The sequence below is a fragment of the Pipistrellus hanaki genome (genome assembly GCF_964339955.1).
Source record: "Pipistrellus hanaki genome assembly, chromosome: 19".
Lineage (NCBI taxonomy): Eukaryota > Metazoa > Chordata > Mammalia > Chiroptera > Vespertilionidae > Pipistrellus > Pipistrellus hanaki.
Window position 1 is genome coordinate 2551134 of NC_140521.1, and position 24863 is coordinate 2575996.

Below are 24863 nucleotides of genomic sequence, written 5' to 3' on the forward strand. Positions count from 1 at the left end.
TCCTTGAAAACCAATAATTTATCAAAACGCTGCTGTGTGTGCCGGGCGGGGTGGCGCGGACCAGACAGCGGTGGGCGGCGGGGCGGGGCGGGGTGCGGCGGTGGGGCGGCGGCCGGGCCGGGCCGGGCGGGCGGGCGGCTAGACGTTCTTGCCGCGCAGGCGCAGCTCGTGGCGCCGCAGGTGGTTGTAGAGCGACTGGACGTAGGTGAAGACGCACTTGGAATCGGGCTTCTTGCCCATGATCATCATGTCCTCCACCTCCACCAGGGGCACGCAGTCTACCAGCATCCTGCGGGGGGCACGGGGTGGTCAGCGCCGGCAGGGGGCGCTCTGGGGATGACACCCCTACTGCGAGGTCTTGTTTTCACGGCCAAAGCTGCGTGTCTTCCACACTCTCCGGGGTGGGGTGGGGGGGAGAAGGTGGACGGAGTGGGAGGAGCCTCCCTAGAGGGCGGGAAGCCCCAAGCTCCATCACCCAGCCTGGAGGCACTGAGGCGGGAAGCGAGGCCGGGCTGGTGGAGGTGGAGGTGCAGGAACAGGAGCTGTGCCTCCTCCCAATCAGGGCGGGGACAGGGCTCTGCCCCCCCCCCCCCCCCCCCCCGGGAGGACCTGCCCACAGGCCCCTCCCTCTTCTCTCTGGAGGGCCACCGGCTGCTCACCCTGGTGGCACACTCCAGGGCCGTTAGCCTCCGAGTTGGGCCATGGCCCCCTAGGGGCCTTATCCTGGCACATCTCCCCCTGCAGCCAGGCTGCCCCAGTGACACTGAGCCCGTTCACCTGCCAGTTCTCTGGCCTGGTACCTCCTGCGGGGCTGAAGGCACTCCACCCTCCAAGCCCGGTCCTGGCCCCTGGGATAGCCTTCTGTGTGGGATGGCCCGGAGTTATGTGGGTTGGAGGGGGAGGGTTTTTTTTTTTAACCCTTATTGCCCCCCTTTGGTAGAGATGAGGGTCCCAAGGCAGACAGGACCAGCTACATCACGCTCAGGGGGTGGGGCCACCCTCTGTCCGTCTCCCAGGGTGTTGGCTCTCTTGACTGACAGGTACACCGGTCACAGACAGGAGTCCTTTGTCTTAAGCCCCATTACCTGATGGGGCCCAGGCCTCCGGCCCGGGTGTTGGCACCTGCCTCTCTTCCCTCCCTACTCAGGGGTGAGTTGGCTGCTGCACTAAGCCGCTGACAGCCTCAAACCTCAGAGGCTGTCGTTTGCACCCTGGTTCCCTCTTCCCTCCTCTCCCAGAGCAAGCCTGCTTCTGCCTCCCCCCTACCCTCTGCCACGCCTGGCACCCAGTAAGGAAGCACTCAGCCAGTGTGGTTGAGCGAGTTTCCTTGGGCAGGGAAGGCATACGGGCATACCCCGAGGCACCACAGGGCTAAGATCCTGAGCCCCCGGCATGGAGCATGGCACCCCCAATCCCCGGTGCCCAAACTGGAGGCCCTGGAGGCTTCCCTGACCCCCCTGCTGCCTCCCCAACTGGATCCATCAAGAAGCCTGTCCTGCCGAAACCGGTTTGGCTCAGTGGATAGAGCGTCCGGCTCCGGACTGAAGGGTCCCAGGTTGGATTCCGGTCAGGGGGTTGTGCATTGGTTGCGGGCACATTCCCGGTAGGGGGTGTGCAGGAGGCAGCTGATCGATGATTCTCTCTCATCGATGTTTCTAACTCTCTGTCCCTCTCTCTTCCTCTCTGTGAAAAATCAATAAAATATATATTTTTTAAAAAATAGAAGCCTATCTATCCTTCTACTTCTCATTAAGCTTCTCCCGCTATCTAGTCCACCCTATCGCTCCTCATCCCCATTCAAGGATTGTTCTATTGTAGAATGCTGACCAGACCCTGTACATCCCTCCTCTGTGTGGGAAACTTTGATGATCTGGTCCTTAGGAGGAAGTTCCTGTCCCGACCATGGACCCTCCTTCCCCTCACACCCAGATTAAACTGCCTTCCTCTCCCGGGGTGCCATGCACCTCCTTTCTTGTGTCTTCGAGGTCAGACCTGGGGTCATGGCAGGGCTGAGGCCTACTCCCAGCTCACCCAGCTCCCTCCGAGGAGAAGCCTGGGAGCCAGGCGACCTCGGCTCCAGGCCAGGCTCCGTTCCTGACCAGCTGCGGATGCTAGACAGAGCCCTGCCCTGTCCCGTGACTCAGTTTCCCCATCTTTATAGCAACAGTATGGTCATTCTCGACCTCGTTGGAAACCCTGGAAGCACTGAGGACGAGGGAGACGCTCCTGCCTCTGTGGGTGGTGGGCTGCGCCCCTGGGGTCGGCCCTTTCCCCGAGGGTCTTGTTTTCCCAGCTGTGCAGCCTGGGGAGGCAGCCTCTTTCGGCCTCTTCTCCCAGCTGGGCTATCTCCCCGGGATCCCAGTCCCCCCAGCACCCCGTGTGGAACTCCCCCCCACCCCGTGTCTTCCCTGGAGACCTTATAAAGCCATTGTTTACACTGGGGCTCACGGCGCAGGGCTCCGGCTGCCCCAGTGACAGGCCAAACACCAGGCAACTTGAGCAACAACACAGCTGAGTCACACTTTCCAGCTGGATCCGGGCCGGCTTGGCCCCTCTCCCTCCGGGCCAGCCTGCTGGGCAGCGGCTCCCAAGGCCATATATGACCTGGGGACTGCACCGTGCCCACCCCCTCCTCACCTGCACAGCCTCTCCGCGTCTGTGTGAGCACACATGGGCTGTCTCCCCCACCCCCTCGCCGGCAATGGCTCCGGGCCCCGAGGGGCATCTGAGTGCACCTCTAGCTCTGTCCCTGACTCCGTCAGTCAGTCCCCTTGCTCCCTCGGGGTGTCTGTCTTTCCTCTACAAAATGGGTAGGAAGAGCGATGGGGCAAGGTAAAGAGCCACTACGTAGGGGGGAGGAGGGATCAGGAGATCCAGTTTCTGGCCCAGCTCTGGCCTAAGCCCCCCTGGGGCTCCCTGAGCCCGCCCCTCTCCCCCTCTGAGCCTGTCTGGAGCGGGCAGTCCGCTCAGGGGAATTCCCTTCCGTGGCCCTGAGCGGAGGTGACCAGAGAGGACGTGCAGCAGCTGGCCGAGGGATCCAGGACCCCAACCAGGAACATCTTTCCGTCAAACGGACCAAGCCCCCGAGCCCCCCCCCACTCCCCCCCCCCCGCCCCGGCATGGAGCACGGCACCCCCAATCCCCGGGGCCCGAACCCGAGGCCCGGGAGGCTTCCCTGACCCCCTGCTGCCTCCCCCACTGGATCCATCAAGAAGCCTGTCCTCCTGCTTCTCAGTAAGCTTCTCCCGCTATCTAGTCCACCCCCTCGCTCCCCATCCCCCGTTCAAGGATTGTTCTAGAATGCTGACCAGACCAGCACACCCCTCCTCTGTGTGGGAAACTTTGATGACCTGGTCCTTAGGAGGAAGATCCTCTCCCGACCATGGACCCTCCCCTCTCCTCCCCTCCCCCCCAGATTAAACTTCCTTCCTTTCCGGGGGTGCCATGCTCTCCATCTCCTGCACCCAGCCCGGGGCACAGGCTCACCCTGTTGTCTGGGGCTCCCTTCCCCTCCTTCAGCCTGAACTCTGTCCTTCCTTCCTATCCCAGCCCCGGGTGCACTTCCTCCAGATCGCTGCTCCTTCCGGCCCTGCAGGCAGGCCTGGTGCCTCCCCCGGGTCCCTCCTGCGCCTCCTCCACCTCAGTCCCGCTCGGCGGGGTCATCGCTGCCTCGTTAGGGCTCCTCCTGGCGCTTCTCAGGGTCCCCCTGCTTTGACCGCCCCCCCTTGCCCACCCGGACCTCGCTCTGCGCCCCCGCGGGGCAGGTTTCGGCGTGTGAGGCGGGCGGGCGAAGGGGCGTTTCTCACCGTGGGGCCCCCGCGCAGGGGTTAGGACTTTTTGGTTTTTACCAGCCCCTTCTGGACCAGACAGCGGTAGAACTCCTGGATGTACGTGTACACGCACTTCCAGTCTGGCTCTCGCAGCCGCACCATGTCCTCCGTGTCCAGGAGCTGCGGGCAGTCCGCATGGGTCCTGGGGAGGGGAGGGGAGGGGCCGGGAGGGGCCGGGAGGCGGGGCCCGGGCGGGGGGGGGGGGAGAGGGGGGAAGAGGAGGCAGAGAAGAGAGAGGGGAGTAGAACAGAGAGAGACACACACACATACACAGAGACATGAGTTCAGTTACATTCTCGGTGCTGCAGTCTGCCAGCCCCCCGCATGCCCCCGCCCCCCGGTGGACGTGCCGCTGCTCACTACCCGTCACTAATGGTGCGCGATGCAGACAGGGGTGGGGGCCAGACCAGTCACAGGTGCAGAGAACTATTGGGGCAAGCGGGGACGCGGGGTGGGGGTGGGGGGCGATGACGTGGGCGCCCCCAGGTTGGGGAGAAGGAGGGCTGTGCCCCGGGGAGGGGGGGTGAGGGAGGCGTGAGAGGAGAACCAGAGAGAGAGAGAGGCAGAGGAGGAAGACGGATGGAAGAGGGTGCCGAGGGTGAGGTGAGCAGACGGGGGCAACGATTCCAAAGTGGAGGGCTTGCTGGTATCCTATATAAGCCTCTGGCGACGCCTATATAGGCTGGGCGGGCACGGTGCCCGGCCAGGAGCCTCCTTTTGGAATCTCCAGCCGGGGTCCGTGGGAGCAGGAAGCTCTGGTGACGGTGGGAGGAGAGGAGGACAGGGAAAGGGAGAGAGGGAGGAGGAGGAGGAGGCAGAGGGAGGACGGAGGGGCTATGGACAGGGCCACCTGGAGGGCCTCGGCCGGGGCTGGCAGGCGGGCCTGTGGCTCCTTCGCTCCGGCGGGCGCCTGGCACACTCACTCGGCATCGGGCGGGCGGGCGGGACGGAGAAGGACAGGGGTTTTTGGGGGAACCGGGTCAGCCACTGTCTGACGGTGCCGCTGGCCAGCTTTCGGGGGGCCCGGCCCCAGACGCCCAGCCGGCGCCGGCAGGGCCGAGGCCCACACTTACTCGGCGGAGGAGAAGGCCACCTCGAAGTTCTGGCGCCGGTTCTGCGGGCTCAGCTGCCCGTAGTCGAAGGCCTCGGGGAAGAAGTTGTGCACCAGCGCGCAGAAGGCCATGCCGTCGCTCCAGCTCGAGGAGAAGTTCTGGATGTCCACGTGCTACGTACGGGGCGGTGGGAGGACCGGTCAAACACCCCCCCCCCAGGCCTTCTACCCCCATGATTGGGGCATCAGAGACCAGAGAGGCCCTGCGGCTTGTCCAAGGCTGCACAGCACATGAGCGGGGGGAACGTGAGCCTCCTCCCACTCAGTCTGTCAGCTCGCACAGCCGCTCCTTACGGGACAGCATCACCATGAGGCCCAGCACCACCAGCCATGGCCACGGCCCCATCGCTCCTTCCTTTACTTAATAGGAATTTTCCCAGGGCCCCCCAGGGAGAGCAAGGAGGAGGGGACGCCAACGGTTAGGCCCGTGGTCGGCAAACCGCGGCTCGCGAGCCACCTGCGGCTCTTTGGCCCCTTGAGTGTGGCTCTTCCACAAAATACCACGGCCTGGGCGAGTCTATTTTGAAGAAGTGGCGTCAGAAGAAGTTTAAGTTGAAATAATTTGGCTCTCTTGCCCTAACCAGTGTGGCTCAGTGCATAGAGCGTCGGCCTGCGGACTCAAGGGTCCCAGGTTCGATTCCGGTCAAGGGCATGTACCTTGGTTGCGGGCACATCCCCAGTAGGGGGTGTGCAGGAGGCAGCTGATCGATGTTTCTCTCTCATCGATGTTTCTAACTCTCTTTCCCTCTCCCTTCTTCTCTGTAAAAAAAATCAATAAATTTATTTTTTAAAAATTGGCTCTCAAAAGAAATGTCAATCGTTGGTATTGTTGCTATTTGGCTCTGTGGACTGATGAGTTTGCCCACCACTGGGTTAGGGGCTGGCCCTGACACTTAGCCACCCGTTCTGGAATCTCGGGCACCTTCTGTGCCTCTTGGAGCTTGTTCCCACATCTCATCTTCATGCCAAGCATGGCGGCTGCGAAGGGCACAGGTCGGTGAGGAAGGGCCCTCAGTGCCCAGCTGCAGTTTGGGGGTGCCGCCCGCCGCCTGGCCTCAGGGGGCTCACTCACCTCGTAGCCACGCGTCTTCGCTCGGCACCAGTCCAGCAACATCTGCTTGATGCTGTTGGCGTTGGGGACCCCGAAGCTGGTGGAGCGCTGTACCGGTGCACGGGGCCCGCCAGGGCTGCTGCAGGGGGGACGAGGGTGGGGAGGGTAGAGAGAGGGGTAATTCTAGGGATCTGGATCACATGACCATAGGGGGCCTGCCTCTGCCAGCCCACCCACTGGGCCTCAGCTCTGCCGGTCCTGACCTTCAGGCCCCGCCCACCACCGTTTGTGGCCCGCCCATCGCTGCCCATTACCCCGCCCCAGTCCCACCCTCTGCTGCTCACCCCGCAGCGCCCTCCTTCTCCAGCTTCTCAATCATGGCCTTGCGCGCCTGGGAGGCAGAGGTCTTGGGGAGGCTCTGCGCCTTCATCAGCTCCTTCTTCTTCTCCGCCTGGCGCTTCTCCAGCGCAGCCAGGCTGCCGGTGCGCGGGCTGCTCTCGTCCTCACGGTCGAAGATGCTGGGGGGCGGGGAAGCGACTGTTAGGATGCTCCCAAGCCTCAAACCCGACTCGACTCGACTCGCCACGTCGCAGGCCACACCCTACACTCCCACAGTATCTCCTCTGGCGACGCCAGCCAGCAACGGAGGCGTCCTCATCACACCCATTTCACAGAGGGGTATACTGAGGCACAGGAGAACAACAGAAGGTGGGAGCCAAGTTCTTCTCCACAGACTTGGCCACACGGGGAGTTCTCCCAGAAGGCTTACGTGTTGTTAAGTTCCAGGTGAGGTCAGACCTCGGCATAATAGTCATGGTAACAGTAACCATAGCTCATGACGTCGGCCTGTGGGCTGAAGGGTCCCGGGTTCTATCCCGGCAAGGGCCCATACCCAGGTTGCAGGCTCCCAGCCCTGGGTGAGGACATGCGGGAGGCAACCAGTCCATGTGTCTCTCTCACATCGGTGTTTCTCTCTAGCTCTCTCGCTCCCCCTTCCACTCTCTCTAAAAATCAATGGAAAAAATATCCCCAAGATGAGAGTTAAAAAATAATACCCCCTGTCTATGGAGCCTGTCCTATGAGCCACTGAAATCTACAAGAGGAGAGAGGGACCCTTCCCCTTCACTCCAGTGACGAGGAAACGGACGGGGGACCCAGTCCTCAGAGGGCAGAGGGCCTGGCGAACAGCGCAGGGGCTTGGGAAGGCAGGTCTCTCTGACTCAGCCCCTGGACCCCTCTGGTCCCCAGCCTGAATTCTTTTTTTTTTCTTTTTTTAAAATATATTTTATTGATTTTTTACAGAGAGGAAGGGAGAGGGAGCTAGAAACATTGAGGAGAGAGAAACATCGACCAGCTGCCCCCCACCCCCCCATCCCCTACTGGGGATGTGCCTGCAACCAAGGTACGTGCCCTTGACCGGAATCGAACCTGGGACCCTTCAGTCCGCAGGCCGATGCTCTATCCACTGAGCCACACCGGTTTCGGCCCCCAGCCTGAATTCTGATTCCTGTCACTGCTTTCTGTCAGCCCTGCCATCTCTGTAACACAGACGGAGGGGTGTCCCCCGCCCTCACGGGTCTTCGGTTCGGAGGTGCTCTGTGACTCCGGATGTGGTCTGCAGCCCCGGAAAGCGACAGTGCTCCCGGGCAGCTCCGTGGGGCAGATAGGCCTGTCAGGGCTCAGAGCTGCCACTCGGAGCTGTGTGGCGCGGAGCACAGACCTCCGGCCTCCCCTGGGGTGCAGCTGAGGGTGAGGCGAGACTACAAGGCCAGCAGAGGCCGTCTGATTCCGACTCTAGCCTTATCACCGCCCTGCACCTCAGTCTACCCCTCTGTGGAATGGGTGTGTGTAAGGTCCCCCGTGATGCTGACTCCTCTGAGGCCCGGGGGTGGGTACCTGTGCTCACCTGCCCATCTTCTTGGAGGAGGAGGAGGAAAAGGTCTTGGTTTGGACCACGGTGCTGCCGCCGCCATCTGCAGGAAAAGGGAACAGAGCAGGGTGAGGCCTGGGCTGGACGTGGGGAGACGGGGCGGGGGTCCGGGGGAGAAAGGGCGGTGGCCACAGGCGGAGAAGAGAAAGTGACAACTGGACAGAGACACACACACAGACAAAAATACGGAGAGAAAGTTCGAGGAGGAGCCTGGGCGGGCGGGCGGGCGGACAGCGGGCACAGGGCGTCGCCGGGCGGCCTTACTCTCGGAGCGCCTCACGAAGCTGGACTCCACCGTGGTGGTGCGGGCTGTCCGCGTGCCGTCATCTGGGAGGGGAGTGGGGGAGGGTGTGAGTGGCACAGGGACCAGGGTGGTCGCCATGCCCCCGCCCTGAGCCCTGACTGGCTCCTTACTGGAGTGGACGAGCCGCTCGGTCTTGGTGACGGTGCTGACAGCCGAGCCGTCGGCCGCCCGGTGGCTGTGCCGCGTGGTGGTCTCGGTGGCCACGTTGCCCCGGCCCTCCGCTGGCCGGGCCCGTGCCTCCTGCAGCCGCCGTTCCCGTTCCTTGTCCCTCTGGTCTGGGCGGGGGAATGCCCCATGCGCGCCCAGAAGGGCCACCCATCATCACCCACACAGCACATTCGCAGGGCACATAAAACGGGGTGGAGGGCGACTTGTTAGAAATACCGAAGGCACGGGGTGCAGGGAGTGGCTAGGGGGGAGGGAGTAGCCACAGTGTGGCAGGGAGTGGGGGCGTGTGGTGTGGGGCGATGGACTCGAGGAGGAACAAGGGAATATGGGAGAGCTGAACTCACAGGAGGAGTATTTGGATCCAAAAGTGGGAGTTCCGATGGAACTCAGTAGCTGAGTCTAGAGGGAGTATCTAGATCTAGGGAGGAGCAGAGCCCAGGGAAGGAGAAACTGGGTGAGGGCCGAGGTTGAGTGGGCCTTCAAATGGGGTCTTAACCAGGAGAAAAGTGCGGAGGGGGGGGGAGGAATATTTATTGTAGATCCAGGGAGGGAGAAATTGGAGGTACCTGAGAAGCAATTTGATCCAGGGTGACAGTGGTTGGGGTGAGAGAAGGTGGCAAAGGGGGTAAGTAGGCCCCAAGAAGGAGTCGGAGGCTGAGTGGCCGTGAGTGGGCCATGGAGGAAGCAGCTAGATTCAGAGAGGGAGTCAGTGAGAGTGTCTGGAGGAGCAAATGAGCCCAGAATCTGAGGGAGATAATGGCTAGGAGCGTGGAGGAAGCAGCAGCTTTGCCCAGGGAAGGGGAAGCTGGGTGGGAGTAGAGACTAAGGTGGTCACCGATGGGCCTCCAGGAGAAAGGAGCAGCTGGGAGAAGGAGTATCTGGATTCAGGGGAGGAGTGGCTGACAGGACTGGGAGAAGCAATTGGATCTAAGGAGGTGTAGCTGGGAGAGAAAGGAACGTGGTCCAGGAAGGAGAAGAGAAACTGGTTGGGGATAGTAACTGTGGAGAGAGGAGAGGGAGAAGCAGCTAGGGAAGGGAGCAGCTGGGGAAGGGAGGCCGAGGAACAGCTGGGTCTACAGAAGACGCTGAGTAGGGCAGTTACTGAGGTGGTGTGCCCATGAATGGACTGCAGGGTAGGGGAGCAGCTGGGGAACGAAGTAGCTGGGGAAGGGAGCAGCTGGATCTGGAGGGACAGCTGGCTATCTACCTCTCTTCTTTTGTCGGAGCTCACGTAGCGCGGCCCGAATGAGCTTCCGCTCCTGGAAGTCCGTCGTCTGATCCAGCTGCAGACAGAGCCCTGGTCATTGCCCACCTGGTGCCTGCTGGTCGCTGCCCCTGTCCCCCGCACCCCCATCCCACCAGCTCTGGCTGTACCATCTTGTCCAGGACGTCCTCATCCTCAATAGCCATCAGCTCCTCGGTGCTCAGGGGGCTCCGCCTCTCGGGCGTTTTGTCCGCCTGGGTCTGCTCAGTGCCGTTGGCCACGTCCACGGCAGCCACGTCCACGGCAGCCACGTTCACGGCAGCAGAGGGGGGCTCTGCCGACTTTGGTTCCATCTGGGGGTGGGGAGAGGGCATGGGCGTTAAGCAGGGGACGGGATGAAACCAACATGGCCATGTTGGTGTCAGGCTCAGGGAAGAGGCACTGAGAGCCTTGTAGGATTTCGGCCCCCTGCTGGGGATCGAGCCCACCACTTGGGCATGTGCCCTTGACCGGAATCGAACCCAGGACCCTTCCGTCTGCAGGCCGACGCTCTTATCCATTGGTCCAAACCAGCCAGGGCTACTGTCTCTGTGTAACAGAAGGGAACGCTGAGGCTATTCTGACTTGTCTGTGAGCGCAGTGCAGCCCGGGCTCTGAGCTAAAGCGAGCCCGATTCTTGAACCTGAGTCCTTTCTCCTGGTTCCTTTCCAGCCCTGGGCGGGCTGTGCTCGGTCCTGCCAGTTTCCAGGGCCTGGGAACTCCTGGGCCGGTGCCCAGGCAGCGCATTCCACCCCCGCACTCACCCCGCCCCCCATACACACCGAGGAGGCTGGACCGGGGCCCACAGGCTCCCGACCAGGTGTCTGCCTGGGGCTGCCCCCAGCCGAGTCCTCTCTGCCGCCCACGGGGAACCACCCTCTCGGGGGCCTCCAGCCTCCACCTAGGGGAAGGGGCCGGCCTGGGCCTCCATGGGCATCTCCCTGGCCCCTTGCACGCACGTCCCCGGCCCGGCGGTCGCAGCCCCTCCCCTCCTGGCAGGGCCTGGCCGTCTGCTGCGGGGTAAGGAGAGCTGAGGTGGCAGCTGCTCCAGGGAGGCTCGGCCCTGCTGGGGCAGGAGGTGGGGGTGAAGCTGGGGGCTGGGCCCTGGCCAGGGGCTGCCAGGGCAGCCGCCACGAGCGCCCCAGGGCCAGGAGCCCGGTCCCCTCTCGCCTCCGTCTTGGAGCGTCCGCGCGCCTCAGTCCCTTATTCGGATAGGTAAACTGAGGCTCAGAGAGGGTGGTGGCACACCTCAGGTCACCCAGCAGAAGCAGAGCCTGGCTCGGAGCCACCCTATCCTCCCTCCCCTTCCCCCTTGGCCCCTAGGGACTTACGAGGCTGCTGCTGTGGGCGAGACCAGCCGAGGAGCGGCGGCGGGTGCTGAAGGCGGGCGGGTGGGCCACGGGGGTGCCAGCGCCCTCGGCCGCCTGGAACAGGGCCTCGGGGTCGGCAGCGGCCAGGAGCAGCTCGCTGGGCTCCAGCTCGGGCTCAAGGTCGGGCACGAGGGGGACCCCGAGCCGCAGGCTCAGCGCCTCCACCTGCCTGCCCAGCACATCCAGCCGCCGGCTCAGCGCAGCCGTCTCTGCCCGCAGCTCCTCGGTCGCCCGGGCCACCGGCTCCACGGCCGACACGGCTTCCTCGGCCGCCTGGGTCACCGCCGCCCGGCCCGCCTCGGCCACCGCCCGCAGCTCCTCCAAGGCCTGGCTCAGCCGTTCCTCCAGGGCTGCGGTCAGCTCGGACGCAGGCCCCGGGACCCCCGGCATGGTGCTGGCGGAGCGGGGGGGGGCCTCTACGGTGGGGACAGGGGCCGGGACTGCTGCCTCTGGCTGGTATGCCAGAGCCTTTGCAGCTGGTCTGAGGGCGAAGGCAAGGGCAGTGGGCCTGCCCCGCCCCTGCTGGCCTCCCGGCCCTCCACCCGCCAGCTGGGGCCGCAGCCCAAATAGAAACCTATTCTGAGCTGCCTGTGGAGGGGGCCTGGGGGAGGGGCGGCCTGCCGAGCATTTGGACCGCTAGGCTGGCCCTGGCCTGCAGAGGTCTCACCCGGAGCCTGGCAGGTCTGCACGGGGTGGGGAGGAGGCCCGAGGCCAGCACCCCCGGTCCCACGGGTGGGACAGCTGAGGCAGGGAGCGAGGTGGGGGGCTGCCTGGGCCTCCGGGGGCATCAGCTGTGAGGATCCTGTCTGCTGGACCCCAGAGCTGGCACCCCTTTGCCCTCATGCCATGCTGATCTAGAAATCCTTGGACGGACGGGGGAAACAGAGGCAGGAGGTCGAGCAGCCTGCTGTAACAGGTGCCTTCTCCCGGAGAGAGGCCCTGGGATCCAACCGCAGGCTCTGAGCAAGCACACGACAGGCACGCTCTCTGCTTTCCTTTGGTTCCAGATGGGGAAACCGAGACAAGGCGGTGCCAGGGCTCACGGTGACACTTCCCACCCACCCCAGGGCCTCGGCCATCCCCTCCCCTCCCCTCCCCTCCCCTCCTCACTCCCTGCTCTAGGGGGGAAGGCTGCCTTCCCGCCCCTACCCTCTCTCTCCCTGTCACCCCTGAGGAGGCCCAGAGCTGGCTTCAGCCACCGCACCTCCGCCGAAGTCCCATTCGGTCCCCGGGGCGGCACGGAGGGCATTACCTGGGCACCAAGCGGCCTGCGGGGATCCCTTCCCCAGCAGAGCTCCCAGCCAGCTGATCCCGGGCTCAGGGATGAATAATGGAAGGGTGCGACGGATTCGATTCCCGTGGCACCTGCTGGGTTGCTGCCTCACCTGACGGGCGCGCTCCCCCCCGATCTGTCCCCCCTCAATGCTTCCGCCCAGCACCCCCTCCCCCTGAAGTGTTGACGCAGATGCTAATCGCTAATCTCCCATCTTCTGAGGAGCCAGGCTGATCTCGGATGAGCACATGAGCAGCTCTGAACCTCAGAGCTGAGGTCCAGGGTGGGGGGGAGGGAGTGGGGGCCCTGGAGCTGCCACAGGAAGCGGGGGGGCACGCCTGTACCCCGCTCCCTACTTCTGAGGAGCCAGGCTGATCTCGGATGAGCACATGAGCAGCTCTGAACCTCAGAGCTGAGGTCCAGGGTGGGGGGGAGGGAGTGGGGGCCCTGGAGCTGCCACAGGAAGCGGGGGGGCACGCCTGTACCCCGCTCCGTACCCCCTCGGTTTCCCCGTTTGTTCATTAGGAGCAGAGACCAGCATGGGGGGAGCCCGAGGCACACACAGTGAGTTTCCGAGACACCCAGCGGGCGAGCGGCTAGGGTCTGGCCTTGGCTGTGCCACCAGCCGGCTGCGGCCTGTGGGCAGCCGCCTTCTCTCTCTCTGGGCCTCGGTTTCCCCACGTGCACGGCGGGAGAGGAGCGGAGGCGAGGGGTCCTCCAGCCCTGCGCCCAGGAGCAGTCTCTCACCTTGATGCTGCAGCCCCCCTGGCCCCCGGCGGAGGCAGGGCTGAAGCTGGTGACGTGCGTGACGCTGCCCAGCCGGGCCGGTGCCCCGGGGCCGCTGATGTGGGTGATGGTGGTACTCTTGCCCCCGCTGCTGGTGCTCAGGAGGGTGGGGGGCGCCCGCAGCCCCAGCGTCAGCTCTGGAAGGGGAGGGAGGCTACTGTGGAGACCAAGTGGGGTGAGGACGCCCCCCTCACCTCCGGGACCTCCTCTGGAGACACCCTGAGCCCTGGCCGCGGCACCTGCCTGAGGTGCGGGGCTGGGCAGCAGCGGGCACCCGTCTCCGGCCGCAGGAAGGCCTACCTGCCCTCTGGCTGCCCGCGGGCAGCAGCACCCGGCCCGCGGGGGCCTGGCCGCGGCCGTCCTTGATCTCGATGGTGAACGTCGTCTTCATGTTGGCCCCTGGCTCGGCGGTGCCGACGGCCACGGGCAGCAGGGCACCGGGCTCCTCTGAGCAGGCCACGGCCCCCCCTGCTCCATTTTCAAGGGGCCTGGCAGCCAAGCCCCGCCCCCTGGGGCCCTCCTCCCGGGGGCAGCTCTGAAGCGGGGCCAGGGGCTGGGCTGCTCCTCGCTGCTCTTTGCTGAACCGGGAGGAGGCGGCATCGCTGGAGCCCGGTGCTGAGGAGCGGCTGGAGGAGGAGGAGGAGGAGGAGGCAGGGGTGGTGCTGACGTGGGCGGAGCCCGGGAGCCTGGCGGGGGTGGAGGGACCTGGGGCTGCCCGAGGGGGGCCATCCTGAGCCATCGGAGAGTCCGACGTGAACTTGCGCATGCGGTCCCGCACCGAGCCGGCCCGCTGGGACGAGGGAGGTCCGCCGGCAGGAGGGGGGGGCTCTGGAAGGGCAGGAGGGCCGTCAGTGGCCGGGTGGCACGGGCACTGCCCGGAGCCCGGGGCAGTGGGACAGCAGGCAGTACCTCGGTTCTGGGCCGGCTGGCGGGGGCTGAGCACGGAGCGTTGGCAGGAATGGGGCGCAGCTGGTTGGACGGAATCGGGAGGGGAACAGGAAGGAGAGTGAGTGGGGGTCCCCCTCTCACAGGCCTCTCCTCCGCACGTCCGCAGCCTCCCTGCACCCCAACCTCCCCCGCCCGTCCTGCACCTCCCACAGCTCCCGGCCTCCCACTCAGTGGCCTCTCTCACAGCGCCCCCCCCCCCCGCACTGACCCCAGGGTGACGGACACTCCTGGGGGCTGGGGCCAGGCGTGGGCAGGAGGAGGGGTGGCCAGACCCTCCCTGCAGAGGGACGGAGGACGGCCCGCCGGCCAGCGCTGCCCACGGCCCCGGCGGGGAGATGGGCGCTCCCTTATTGGGGAGAAGAATGTGCCCGAGGCCCGTTGCCTTTCAAGGCTGCAGGGAGGCCTCTGGCCACGGTGGGAGGGGGTGGGGACACCCCGGGGGCGGTGGGAGGAGTGTCAGGGACTGCCTGGACCCGCGGAGGCCGGCGCTGTCTGGGCGCCAGAGCCCATTTCCCGGGCAGGGAAAGAGAGGCCGGCGGGAGGGAGGCAGGCTCACCTGCTCTCTTCGTGCTGGGAGGGCCTGTGGCGGGGCCCTGGGCAGCGGGGGGCTCCGGGGGGCCGGGCGGGAGCTGTAGGGGAGACGCGGCACGGGTGGGGCCTGGCTCCCAGACCAAGGAGCTCACCTGCCCGGCATCCCTCCCCGTCCTCCAGACTCACCTTGGTGACCTCCTGTCTCTCAGTGCTGCGGGCGGCCGGAGCCTCCTGGGGCTCGGGGCTGGCGGCCCTGGGCGGGCTGGCGGCCCTGGGCGGGCTCCGGGGGGGCTTGGGGCTACGCAGAGCCTCAGCGGCAGGGCCCTGGGCCTCGGCAGGCTCCGGTGGAGGCTCGGGAGAGGCAGTGGGCGGGGAGCTGGCAGGGGAGGCAGGGGGGCTGGCTGTGCTCCCGGCCGGCACCTGCACCAGGAGCGTCACCGTGGTCACATCCCGGCCGGTGACGGCGGGGGGCGGCTCTGGGACCTCGGCCCGCCGCTCCCGCTCCTCTGGCTCTGGCACCTGCGGAGCACGCACAGGCTGCAGCCCCGCTCCCCGCAGGCCCGCCTGCACCAGCGTGGGCCCGGGCAGGCCGCGGACAGCCTCTGGCCCTCCTTCCCCGCATCTTGGCGTTGCCTAGCCACGGGCAGTTCAGAGAGCCCGGATCCAAATGCCAGGGCGGGGGCAGGGGGGGGGGAGGGAGGGCGGGGGACGGCAGGAGACCTTCCGGGGACCCCCAGACTGAACCGATCCCTGGAGCGGAGGTCCCTGACACTGGCCGCCTGGCTGGTCAGGGGGGGCGGGGGGGTGTCCTGCCAGGGACCCGGCCGCCTCTGCTGGCGCCTTCAGAGACCTCCATGGCCAGGCCTCTCGCCCACACGCCCCGGAGAACAGAGTCCACTCTGTGAACAGGGCCCTGAAGGCCAAGGTAAGGACGTGGGCTGCCTGGAGGGGGAGGGGCAGCGGCAAGATAGGCTTTGGCTGGGGAGGGGCCAGGGTCAGACTGCATTTCGGGGAGACCCCCTGCGTGCCGAGTGGAGGCCGAATGGCTGGCGTGAGGGCGGAAGACCGGCAGGGAGGTCCACACGGTGGTGATGGGAGACAGACAGGAACCTGGGAGCAGGGCGGGCAGGCTGGCTTTGGGGGGAAGGCGTGGGTATAGACAACTGGGAAGTGGCGGGGCGCGGGGGGGAGCGGGGGGAGAGGGGGAAGAAACATATGGCCAGAGGGTGCCTGGGAGAGTGGGCAGAGCCCTGAGATAGACTCCTAGTGTCCCCCCAACACTGCTGGGGGCCCTTTTCAGGCAAGAACCAGTTTAGCAAAGACACAGGTGGTACGGCCACCTCTTACCTCACACCGCTCCAGCCTCTGTGGCTCCAGCCTCTGTGGCTCCAGCCTCTGTGGCTCCAGCCTCTGTGGCTCCAGCCTCGGTGCGGCCTGCCCCTTGCTGTCCTCTCTTGAGCCACTGTTGGAGCGCCCAGCGCACAGCCTCCCAGCCAAGGTGATAGCTAAGAGAGAGAGGGAACCTCTCAGGTGAGTGGCCGTGGTGCTCCGGGCAGCAGGGGCGGGGTGAGGGGGAGCCAGGGCGGGCACGTACCTTCAATCTCCTGGGCCCGGACTCGGCGGATGGCAGCCCGGATCAGCTTGCGTTCCTCATACTCACCGGCCCCTCGCAGCTGTGGGCGAGAGGCGGGCCACGGGGATTGGGCCACGAAGTCCAGGCCCCCGCCTGCCCTGCCCCCAGCCCCCGCCCCGGCCCGGGCCTCACCAGCGCGGTCAGCTCCTCCACATCGTTCATGGACTCCAGCCGCCCCGCCAGCTTCGCCAGGGCGGCCCGCTGCTCGGCCTCTCGCTGCTGGGAGCTGCCGGAGAGCGTGCCTGTGACCCCCAAGGCCGTGGCCGGGCCGTGTGGGACGTGGGCTGAGGGCAGGGGCCAGGGCAGGGTGCCCAGAAGCTTGGCAGAGGGGCGTGGAGCTAGGAAAAGGCTCCGGCTACATGCTGGTGCATGCATGCCCGTGGGTGTGAGCACGCGTGTCACACACTCAGACGTGCTGTCCACGTGGGCGTGGCCAGGGCACCGAGACCGGCATGTGGTCCGTGCCCACAGACATCCCTGTGGATTCTGCCTGTACTGCCACGGGCACAGCCAGAGAGTCAGCGGACACACACACCTGTGTCTGCCCGCACACCCTGACCTGGGTCCGTCCTGGCACGTACTCCCCCCCCCCCCCCCCCGCATGTCCCCCCCTCCCCCCACACACACACTCACTGCAGCCAGTTCTCCTTGTTGTCCTGCCGCTCGACGCGGAAGCGCTTGGATGCCAGGGCCTCCTCCTCCCGCTCCAGCTCCTGCCGCTGCAGCTCCCGGATGGCCGAGCGGATGCGCCGCCGCTCCGCCAGGTCCACCGTGACCTCCAGCTGTGGGGCGGGCGGGCGAGGGGCAGGTCATTGTGGCTGCCAGGGGCGGGGGGCGGGCGCCCGCTGCCCACGGCTCGGCCTGTGGCACAATGAGCGATCTGTCTCCGCGCCCTCTGCCCCAGGCCTGTCACGTGCCCGCCCGCTCGCCCACCCACCCAGCATGTCTGGGGGAGGCCCAGCTCCCGACGCCTGGGCTTTTAAAAAAATTATATATATATATTTATTTCAGAGAGGAAGGGAGAGGGAGAGGGAGGTAGAAACATCAATGATGAGAGAGAATCATGGATTGGCTGCCTCCTGCACACCCCCTACTGGGGATTGAACCCACAATCTGGGCATGTGCCCTTGACTGGAATGGAACCTGGGATCTTTCAGTCCTCAGGCTGATGCTCTATCCACTGGGCCACACCAGCTGGGGCGAGCCTGGGCTTTCCGACAGCCCCCCGCCCCCCACCCATGATCCACCCAGTGGGGAGCCAGCAATTGTCCGCCTGGGCCAGGGGCTAAGCCAGGCACTCCTTCCTCTGACCCCTGCCTCTTAGAGCCACTCATCCCACCCCCAGAGCCAGGGGATTGTGGGAGGAGGAGGAGGAGGGGAGGCCATCCTCTGGGCCCCTCACAGCGTCCCTGGGGAAGACAGGCTGTGGACTCAGGCGGCTGAGCAAGCGAGACTCCCATTGTCTAGTCCCAAAGCACCACAGCCCTGCTGGGGGGTGGCGGCCTCACCCACACTGGGCAGATGGGGAAACCGAGGCAGGAGCTATTGTGTTCCCTGCACTGGCCAGGCCTGGCCACCACTGAAGGGGAGGGCCAGCCCCCCCAGACAGATCAGGCAGCTGCACGTTCTAAGGTTCACCCAGGGCGTCCATGGGGGACAGGTGCTCCCGCAGGCTCCTGAGCTCCTCATCCCTGGGAAGTTGGGGGGGGGGGGGAGAAGGGGGGTTGGTCTAACCAGGTCTAGGAAAGGCACCTTCTCTGGAAAGAGTCAGCCAATCGTGTGGCTCCCCCCCCCCCTCCGGAGGACTGACTGCCCCAGGGCCCCCAGGGAGATCAGGCAGAGATAAGCCTCAGTGGGGCTGAGCCAGAGGGACAAGTCCAGTCCAGGTGACTGCCTCTGCCCCCACCCCCAAGTCCCTTAGGAGCGGGCCCTCTGCCCCCCTTCCTTCCTAGCCTCCGCCCTGCTCCATGGGGAGCCAGGTGGGGTGGAGGTTTGAGCAGGGAGTGTGGGCTGGCCCTACCCCCAGGAGCTCACTTGTCCCAGGGAAAGCCCTGGGGACAGAGTCACTCAGGCTCCCTCAGGCTCCACATTCCTGGGACTCGGTGGAGGGCCAGCCCAGCATTCCCAGCTGACCGGTGCAGACTAGTCCCCGCTGGTGGTCAGGAGCACGTCCTTGACCTCTGTCCTGTGTCAGATGGAACAATGCCTCCACTCAGGGCATGGATGGGGATGGGGCAGTTAGTCCCCACCCCCACCCCGGCTCCTGTCACCTAGCTTCGGCTGCTGCAGTGAGCATTACCCCCCCACCCCCACCCCCCCACACTTAGGAGGAGGGAGAACTGAGGGCAAATGAGTACAAGAAGATACTAAGGTAACAGTAATACTTAGAATCTGTATGCCAGATCCTGTGCTGAGCCCCCTACTTGTCCTAAACTCGAAGAAACCCTGGCACTTTGCTCCGGAAAGAGAAGTCGTTTGCTTATGGCCCAGCGATCTGAGCCAGAATTTGAATCCAGGTCTGATTGCAGGGCCTGCCCTGGGCTGAGGATAGGTCTGTTGCTGGGGTCTGTCTGCCACGGTGGGTACCTTGACACTCTGTTGGGGTCCCCTTCTAGCCTGGACTAGGGATATATTGTACCTATAACAGGTCTAAGGGGCGGGGGGGGGGGGGGGGGGGCTATTATAGCAGAGGGAGGGAGAATGAAGCTCACCTCCCCACCTCCCAGTCCTGGCCTTGCCTCAGGCAGAGCCCTGTGGGGTGCACTTGGAGTTGGGGGCTAAAGGGCGGATCCAGCCCTCCGAGGCTTAGAGGCCATGACCAGCCCTTTGTCATTGAGCAGGTGGGTCCTTGTCCCTGAGAAAAAGCCCGAACTTGGCCATCCCTGCAGCACCCGGGAGCGTCAGTGTCCGCACCTGGAAAACGGGCCCCTGTTCCAGCCTCCCTCCCCCCACGTGGGCAGGGCAGGGCGGAGGGATGAACAGTTTCATTCCGCTGGCCGCCCTCCAGCGTGACCCCTCCTCTGGGCCTGGAGGTCTAGATCGGCCCCCGGTGTCTCTGCTGTGTGTCCCGCCTTGAGGGGCCCCCCTCTGGCCCCCCTGCTGTGTGCGGAGGGGGCCGTGGGCGGGAGGGAAGGAAGCACAAAGCGCCATTGTCCACCGGGGGGAAGGGGAAAGGGATGGGGCGGTTTCCGAAACTGCCCGGTGGAACTCTCCGGGGAGGAAAGAGGGCCTTCCTCCTGAGGAGGGGGGCGGGGGCCTCCGGGTTCTCTCTGCCCGCGCTGCGGGCCATCCGACAGCCCCCGGGCCTCCGTCTCCCCACCAGCACCAGGGAGGAGACCCACTAGCCCCGTGGTCGGCAAACTGCGGCTCGCGAGCCACCTGCGGCTCTTCGGCCCCTGGAGTGTGGCTCTTATACCACGGCCTGGGAGAGTCTATGTTGAAGAAGTGGCGTTAGAAGAAGTTTAAGTTTAAAAAATGTGGCTCTCCAAAGAAATGTCCATCGCTGTCCTGTTGCTATTTGGCTGTTGTGGACTGATGAGTTTGCCGACCACTGGGCCTAGGCAAACTTCCTTCATTCCCATCTGGGGGACCCGCCGGCAGGGGGCGACGGAGGCCCGCGGTCTCCGAGTCTCCCGAGGCCACGCCCCCATCTGGCCTCAGGCCCCGCCCCCAGCCCCGCGCTAGGCGCCGGGAGAGGCAGACGGGAATACCCCCTACGGGCTGCTATTTTTTTTTTTTTTTTTTTGGTTAACCCTCATCCAGGACATTTTCCACTGATTTTTTTTTTTTTTTTTAGGGAGAGTGGAAAGGAGGGGGAGAGACCGAGAGAAGCACCCACGTGAGAGAGACACTCATGGGTTGGCCGCCTCCCCCAGGCTCCCCAGCTGGGGCTGGGGACACGTGCCCTGGACCAGAATCGAACCCGGACCCTTGGCCAGTCTGCAGGCGGACGCTCCACCCACTGAGCCACACCGGCGGCTGGGCCCGGCTGCTTTCCCGGCCTCCGCCGCGGAGGGAGGGAGGAAACCGGGGTTCACGGAGCGGAAGGAAGCAGCGCCCCCAGGCCTCCTAGCGAGCGAGCGAGCGAGCGAGCGAGCGTCGGGAGTCCGAGCTCGAACCCCAGACCGCGGCGTCCTTAGGTGCCCCCGCCCGGCCGCCCGGCCGCAGGAATGTGCGGGAGTCGGAGCCGGAAGTGGCTCCCGGGTCCCCGAATCCGCCCGACGCCGCGGGGCGGGGGCCAGCGCGGCCTTCTAAGGGCCGGGCCGCGGGGAGGAGCCGGCTGGGGCGCCCCCTCCTGCCCCGAGGCGGCGGGGCGGGAGCCTCGGGAGGACCCGGCCGGGGCCGGGGAGACCTCGGGCGGCTTCGGGGTGCAGGGAGGTGGGGGGCCGGGTCCTAGGAGTCCTCTCCCTGGGTGGGGTGGGGGGGGAATGGGGGGCCGGCGGCTTTGGGGTGCAGGGAGGAGGGGGGCGGGTCCTAGGAGTCCTCTCCCTGGGTGGGGTGGGGGGGATGGGGGGCCGGCGGCTTTGGGGTGCAGGGAGGAGGGGGCCGGGTCCTAGGAGTCCTTTCCCGGGGTTGGGTGGGAGGGAAATGGGGGGGCGGCTGCAGCCACGTGTCGGATCCCCCGAAACTCCTCCAGCGCCCAGACCCCACGCGGGTCGAGGGGGTGGCGGCTGGAGAACCCCAAGCCGCAGAGGGAACCCCTAGAGTGCCCTAACCCTGCATCTCTGTCTGGGAGGCTCAGCCGGGACGCCCTCCCTCAGAATCCCGACTTCCTCAATGGAGGCCGGACTGACCTTTGGACTCCCAGCCCCTCCCCTCCCGCTGCCGCCGCCGCGGGCAGACACCGGGAGTCTGAGGTGTCTGCTGGTCTGCGGCGCTCGCACAGGCCTGGAGAGATCCCGGCCCAGGGCCTGGCCGCCTCCGTCCCCCGCCTCCAGAGGAATGACCGGAGCGGGGTGGGTCACCTGCCTTCTCCCAGGGAAGGGAAATCTGTAATGTCTGCCCCAAGGGCCAGGGGCTGGAGGGACGGGGCATCCAGTTCAGCTGCTCTCTGCCCTTGCTGGTGGGCTCATGCCGGGCCTGTTGTATGGCCCACGGCCTCTGTGTGTGTGTGTGTGTGGAGGGGGAGGCAGGGGTTAGGGTACTCTGGAAGAAGCTGGGGGAAGGGGATAGGTTGGGCCCACTCTTTTGCCCCAAGATCTAGACCCCCATGCCTCACCCCCCCCCCCCCCGCCCACCCATGCCAACTCAGACCTAGCGATTAGGTTCACACACACCCCCTCCCATTTCGTAGGGAAAGACACTGAGGCTCAGAGTGGGAAAACGACAGGCTAGAAGTCACGGCTCCTAAGGCTCTCCCGGCCTTGACTTGCTCAGGACTCGGGGTTCTCCCTTGAGGTTTGTTTGGATCCTGGCACCCCCTCTTCCTAGCTGGGTGCCTCTGGGCAGGAGGCAGAGTCCTCTTTGCTCTCAGAGCTGCTGTGTCCATTCAGGGAGAGAGACGGTGTGCCCAGCACCCAGCCTGCCCCGGCTGTGCCCTGGCATTATTACCCCCTTCACGGGGCCAGCGTCCGGGGGAGGGGGCACTGCCCAGGTGGTTGCCGGGAAGAGGCCCATCGAGCCTCCCCACACTGGTGGCTGCATATGGGCGAGTCCTGAGCAAGTTACTGTTTAAACAGGTGGCAGCAGTGGCCTCAGCACCTGGCACGGACAGGCGTCTGCCATGGGGGCCTCTGCATCAGCCATGTGGAACAGGCCCTGCTCCCGCGAACCCTCCTCCTCCTCCCCTGCCCTGTCACCTCCTCTGGTCACTGCCTCTCCGGCCTCGCACGGGGGACCATGGGGCCACTTACCAGCTTCCGCAGGGCGCCCTCATCCAGCCCAGCCAAGGCCTCGTCCGCCATCTTGCTGGCCCCTAGCTCTGTGCGTCCCCTCCTGGCGAGATCCTCAGTGCCCGTGGCACCTGACACCAGCTCAGCGAATTCTGCAGGGGACAGACGTAAGTCAGGCCTGCGGGGGGGGGGGGGGGGGCTCTCCCAGTGCCTCAGTTTCCCCTCTTCCCCATGACGATTCGTTGCTGTCTTATCCTTGCTACCTGTGGTGTGGCTTCAGGCTGGGAGCTGCCCTCTGCCCCCGAGTAGCGTGCTGGAAAGCTCAACCAGCCAAGGGTCTCGGGTTCCAGCCCAGACAACACAAAGGCAGGCCTGCGCCAGACCCTCGCCCCGACGGAGCATCGCACAGGGAGGGGAGGGGCCCCAGCAAGGCCCACCGAAGCTGTGATCGCCGCCAGGGGGTGCCCGCCAGGCTCCACGGTTTCCTGCCCCACCCACCCAGCCCCAGGGCCTGCCCAGCTCCAGTGCCCCCAAAAGGCTCAGCCTCTGGCTGCGGGCTGCGCCCATGTCCAAGCCCTGGCTGCGACTCCACTCTCATCCCCTGAGGTGATCTCAGCCTTGAAGGTAACACCCTGTCTTTCCATTCCGGAGGACAGCCCTCTGTCAACACCCCTCTCCCCGCCTCCCCTTTCTGCCCTCCCCCTGATGCCAACTGCCCTGAAGCAAGGGGTCCGGGCACCCAACTCCTTTTGCCGAATTCACACTCTTACAGTCCAAGTCCCCAGCCCGAAGGGCTGAAAGCCACGGACCCGTCCAGACAGACTCTGGACTTGGACAAACTGAGGATCAGAGGGGAGCCGGGATTTGTCCCCGGGGGAAGGAGGGTCCCAAAGACCCAGAGTGTAGGGGGGGGGGGATCTGAGCCGCCTCTGGCTTCTGAAGACCCCTTCCCGAGTGCCCCGGGGGACTCAGGACAGCCCCCTCTCGCCCCAAATTGCCCATCAGAGGGGCCCCCTACATCCTGGCCCGGGCTCCCCGTGCAGCTCCTTCCTCCCTCCCTGCAGCCCCGATGTTTTTCTGGCACCGGAGGGTCCACAGCCCGGTGCTCAGTGAATGTCTGGGGACCGAGGTGGCCCCAGGATTCCCCCATCTTGTTGATTCATCCCTCAGTCAACCCTTCCCGGTCCCCAGAACAGCTGCTTGTTGAGTCACCCCGTCGGTGAGTGGGTCTGGGGGTGACGGGCAGGGTCCCCATCGGCACTGCTGGTTTCGGTGGACCCTGCCAGTTCAAGTTGCTGCTAGCTAGCTTCTCCCATCCCGGTCGGCTGGCACAGAGGTCAGCTTCCCTCCCTCCCTCCCTCCTTCTCTCCCTTCCTCCCTCTGCTGGGCGTCCCTGCTTCTCATCTACCTACTTTGGGGTAAACCCCGTACCTCCACGAGGGTCTGTCATTCAGCCATCACCAGGTTTAGGGGCTGTGGACACTCTGAGACCCCCACCCCATGTCTTCTGAGGACAGAGGGTCCTAATCCGTAATCTAGGACTCGCAGGCGGCTGCAGGAAGCCTGTTTCCTCAGGTATTCCCGCGGCTGTCCCACACCAGCCCCATGGCTCTCTCGGCCGCACATTTTTGGGTTCCTGGCGATTGCGGGAGACCTCAGAGGAATGTGGGAACTTCCCCGACGGGTCTGCTTCCTTCCTCCCTCCCCCCCCGTTCCCACCCTGCCCAGAGCCTCCTGGCCTCCGAACCCCCGATCCCAGGGTTTAGAACCCCCGCGGAGGAGTGGGGGCTCCCAGGTCTGGGAGTCCCAGAACCCCACGCCCAGATACCCCGGCTCCACGCCGGCACCCGGAGGTCCGCACACCCACCTCGCGGTCCGGCTCGCCGATCGCGCGCGCGCGGGCTCCGGAGAGGTGTGGCTCGGGATCCGGCAGATGGACCGACCGGGAACGGCTCGGGCAGAAGGCGTGACACGCCCGGGATCCCAGGCCCGCACCGTGAGCAACCGTCCTCCTCCGGACTCTGGGAGGGCTGTCTGTCCAGCCGCGCCAGCGGCCCGGCCGGCCCCGCCCCGCCGCGCCGCGCCAGCCAATCCGGGGGAGGGTCCCGCCTCCACGCGCGCCCCATTGGGGGAATTCAATTTTGCGGTCACGCCCCCTTTCGGGCCACGCCCCTCGCGGGCCGAGACCGTAGGGGGCTGGGGACCGCTGCCGCCGGGCCCGGCTGGTCCAGCGTGGGCATCGGGCAGGAAGATGCCCGTTTTGCGCCCAAATCCAGGAGGGCGCCCAACGCCGGAGTGAGGGGCGCGGGGACGCCCGCGTCGCGGAGCCTTCAGGACAGCCCTCCTCTTTGTTCCCGAGACCACGTCCCCTCCCTGGACTCCGCCCCCTCCTGGCGTCGGTGGCTGGGTTTGGCAATTGCCCCCAGGCTGCTTTCGGGGGACACCTGGTCGGGGTCACCTCTGAGGAGCGACTGCGTAATCGGCGGCATCTGGACCCTATGTTGGCGCATCTCGGGGACCACCGGAGATGGAGCCCTAACCACCGCCCCCCACCCCATCCCGCCAGGATCTGCCTCTTACTGCATTGGATCCTAAAAATTGGGAATATGGAGTTCAGACTCTCATCCAACAAATGGAGGAAACTGAGGCCCAGGAGAGAAGGCCAACATGCCCAGGAGTCGGCCAGGGGATCCAAAGAGCGCAGACCCACTGGGGAAAGTCGCGCTCCATCATCGGCTTTGCTGGGAGGCCCGCCCGAGAGCTTCCCACAGGTCTCCATGGAGACCAAAAAGGCGTTGGAGCCTGGGAAGGTGGGGCCAGGAGTCCTGTCTGTCACATAAAACAATACTGGTGT

The 24863-nt window shown here is 65.6% G+C and overlaps 1 protein-coding gene across 1 annotated transcript; it reads right to left on the minus strand.

Annotated features, from left to right (window-relative positions):
* On the minus strand, positions 1-24863 carry SMTN (smoothelin). Its single transcript, XM_084867498.1, is given in 23 exon segments — positions 1-289; positions 4904-5055; positions 6014-6131; positions 6337-6510; positions 7899-7965; positions 8187-8249; positions 8337-8501; positions 9602-9677; positions 9769-9951; positions 10969-11424; positions 11427-11467; positions 11470-11488; positions 13028-13203; positions 13367-13894; positions 13976-14035; positions 14571-14643; positions 14732-15064; positions 15893-16050; positions 16140-16218; positions 16311-16404; positions 16812-16960; positions 22031-22161; positions 23877-24863. Coding segments are annotated over 23 exon segments (3705 nt in total). The 5' UTR covers positions 24136-24863; the 3' UTR covers positions 1-138.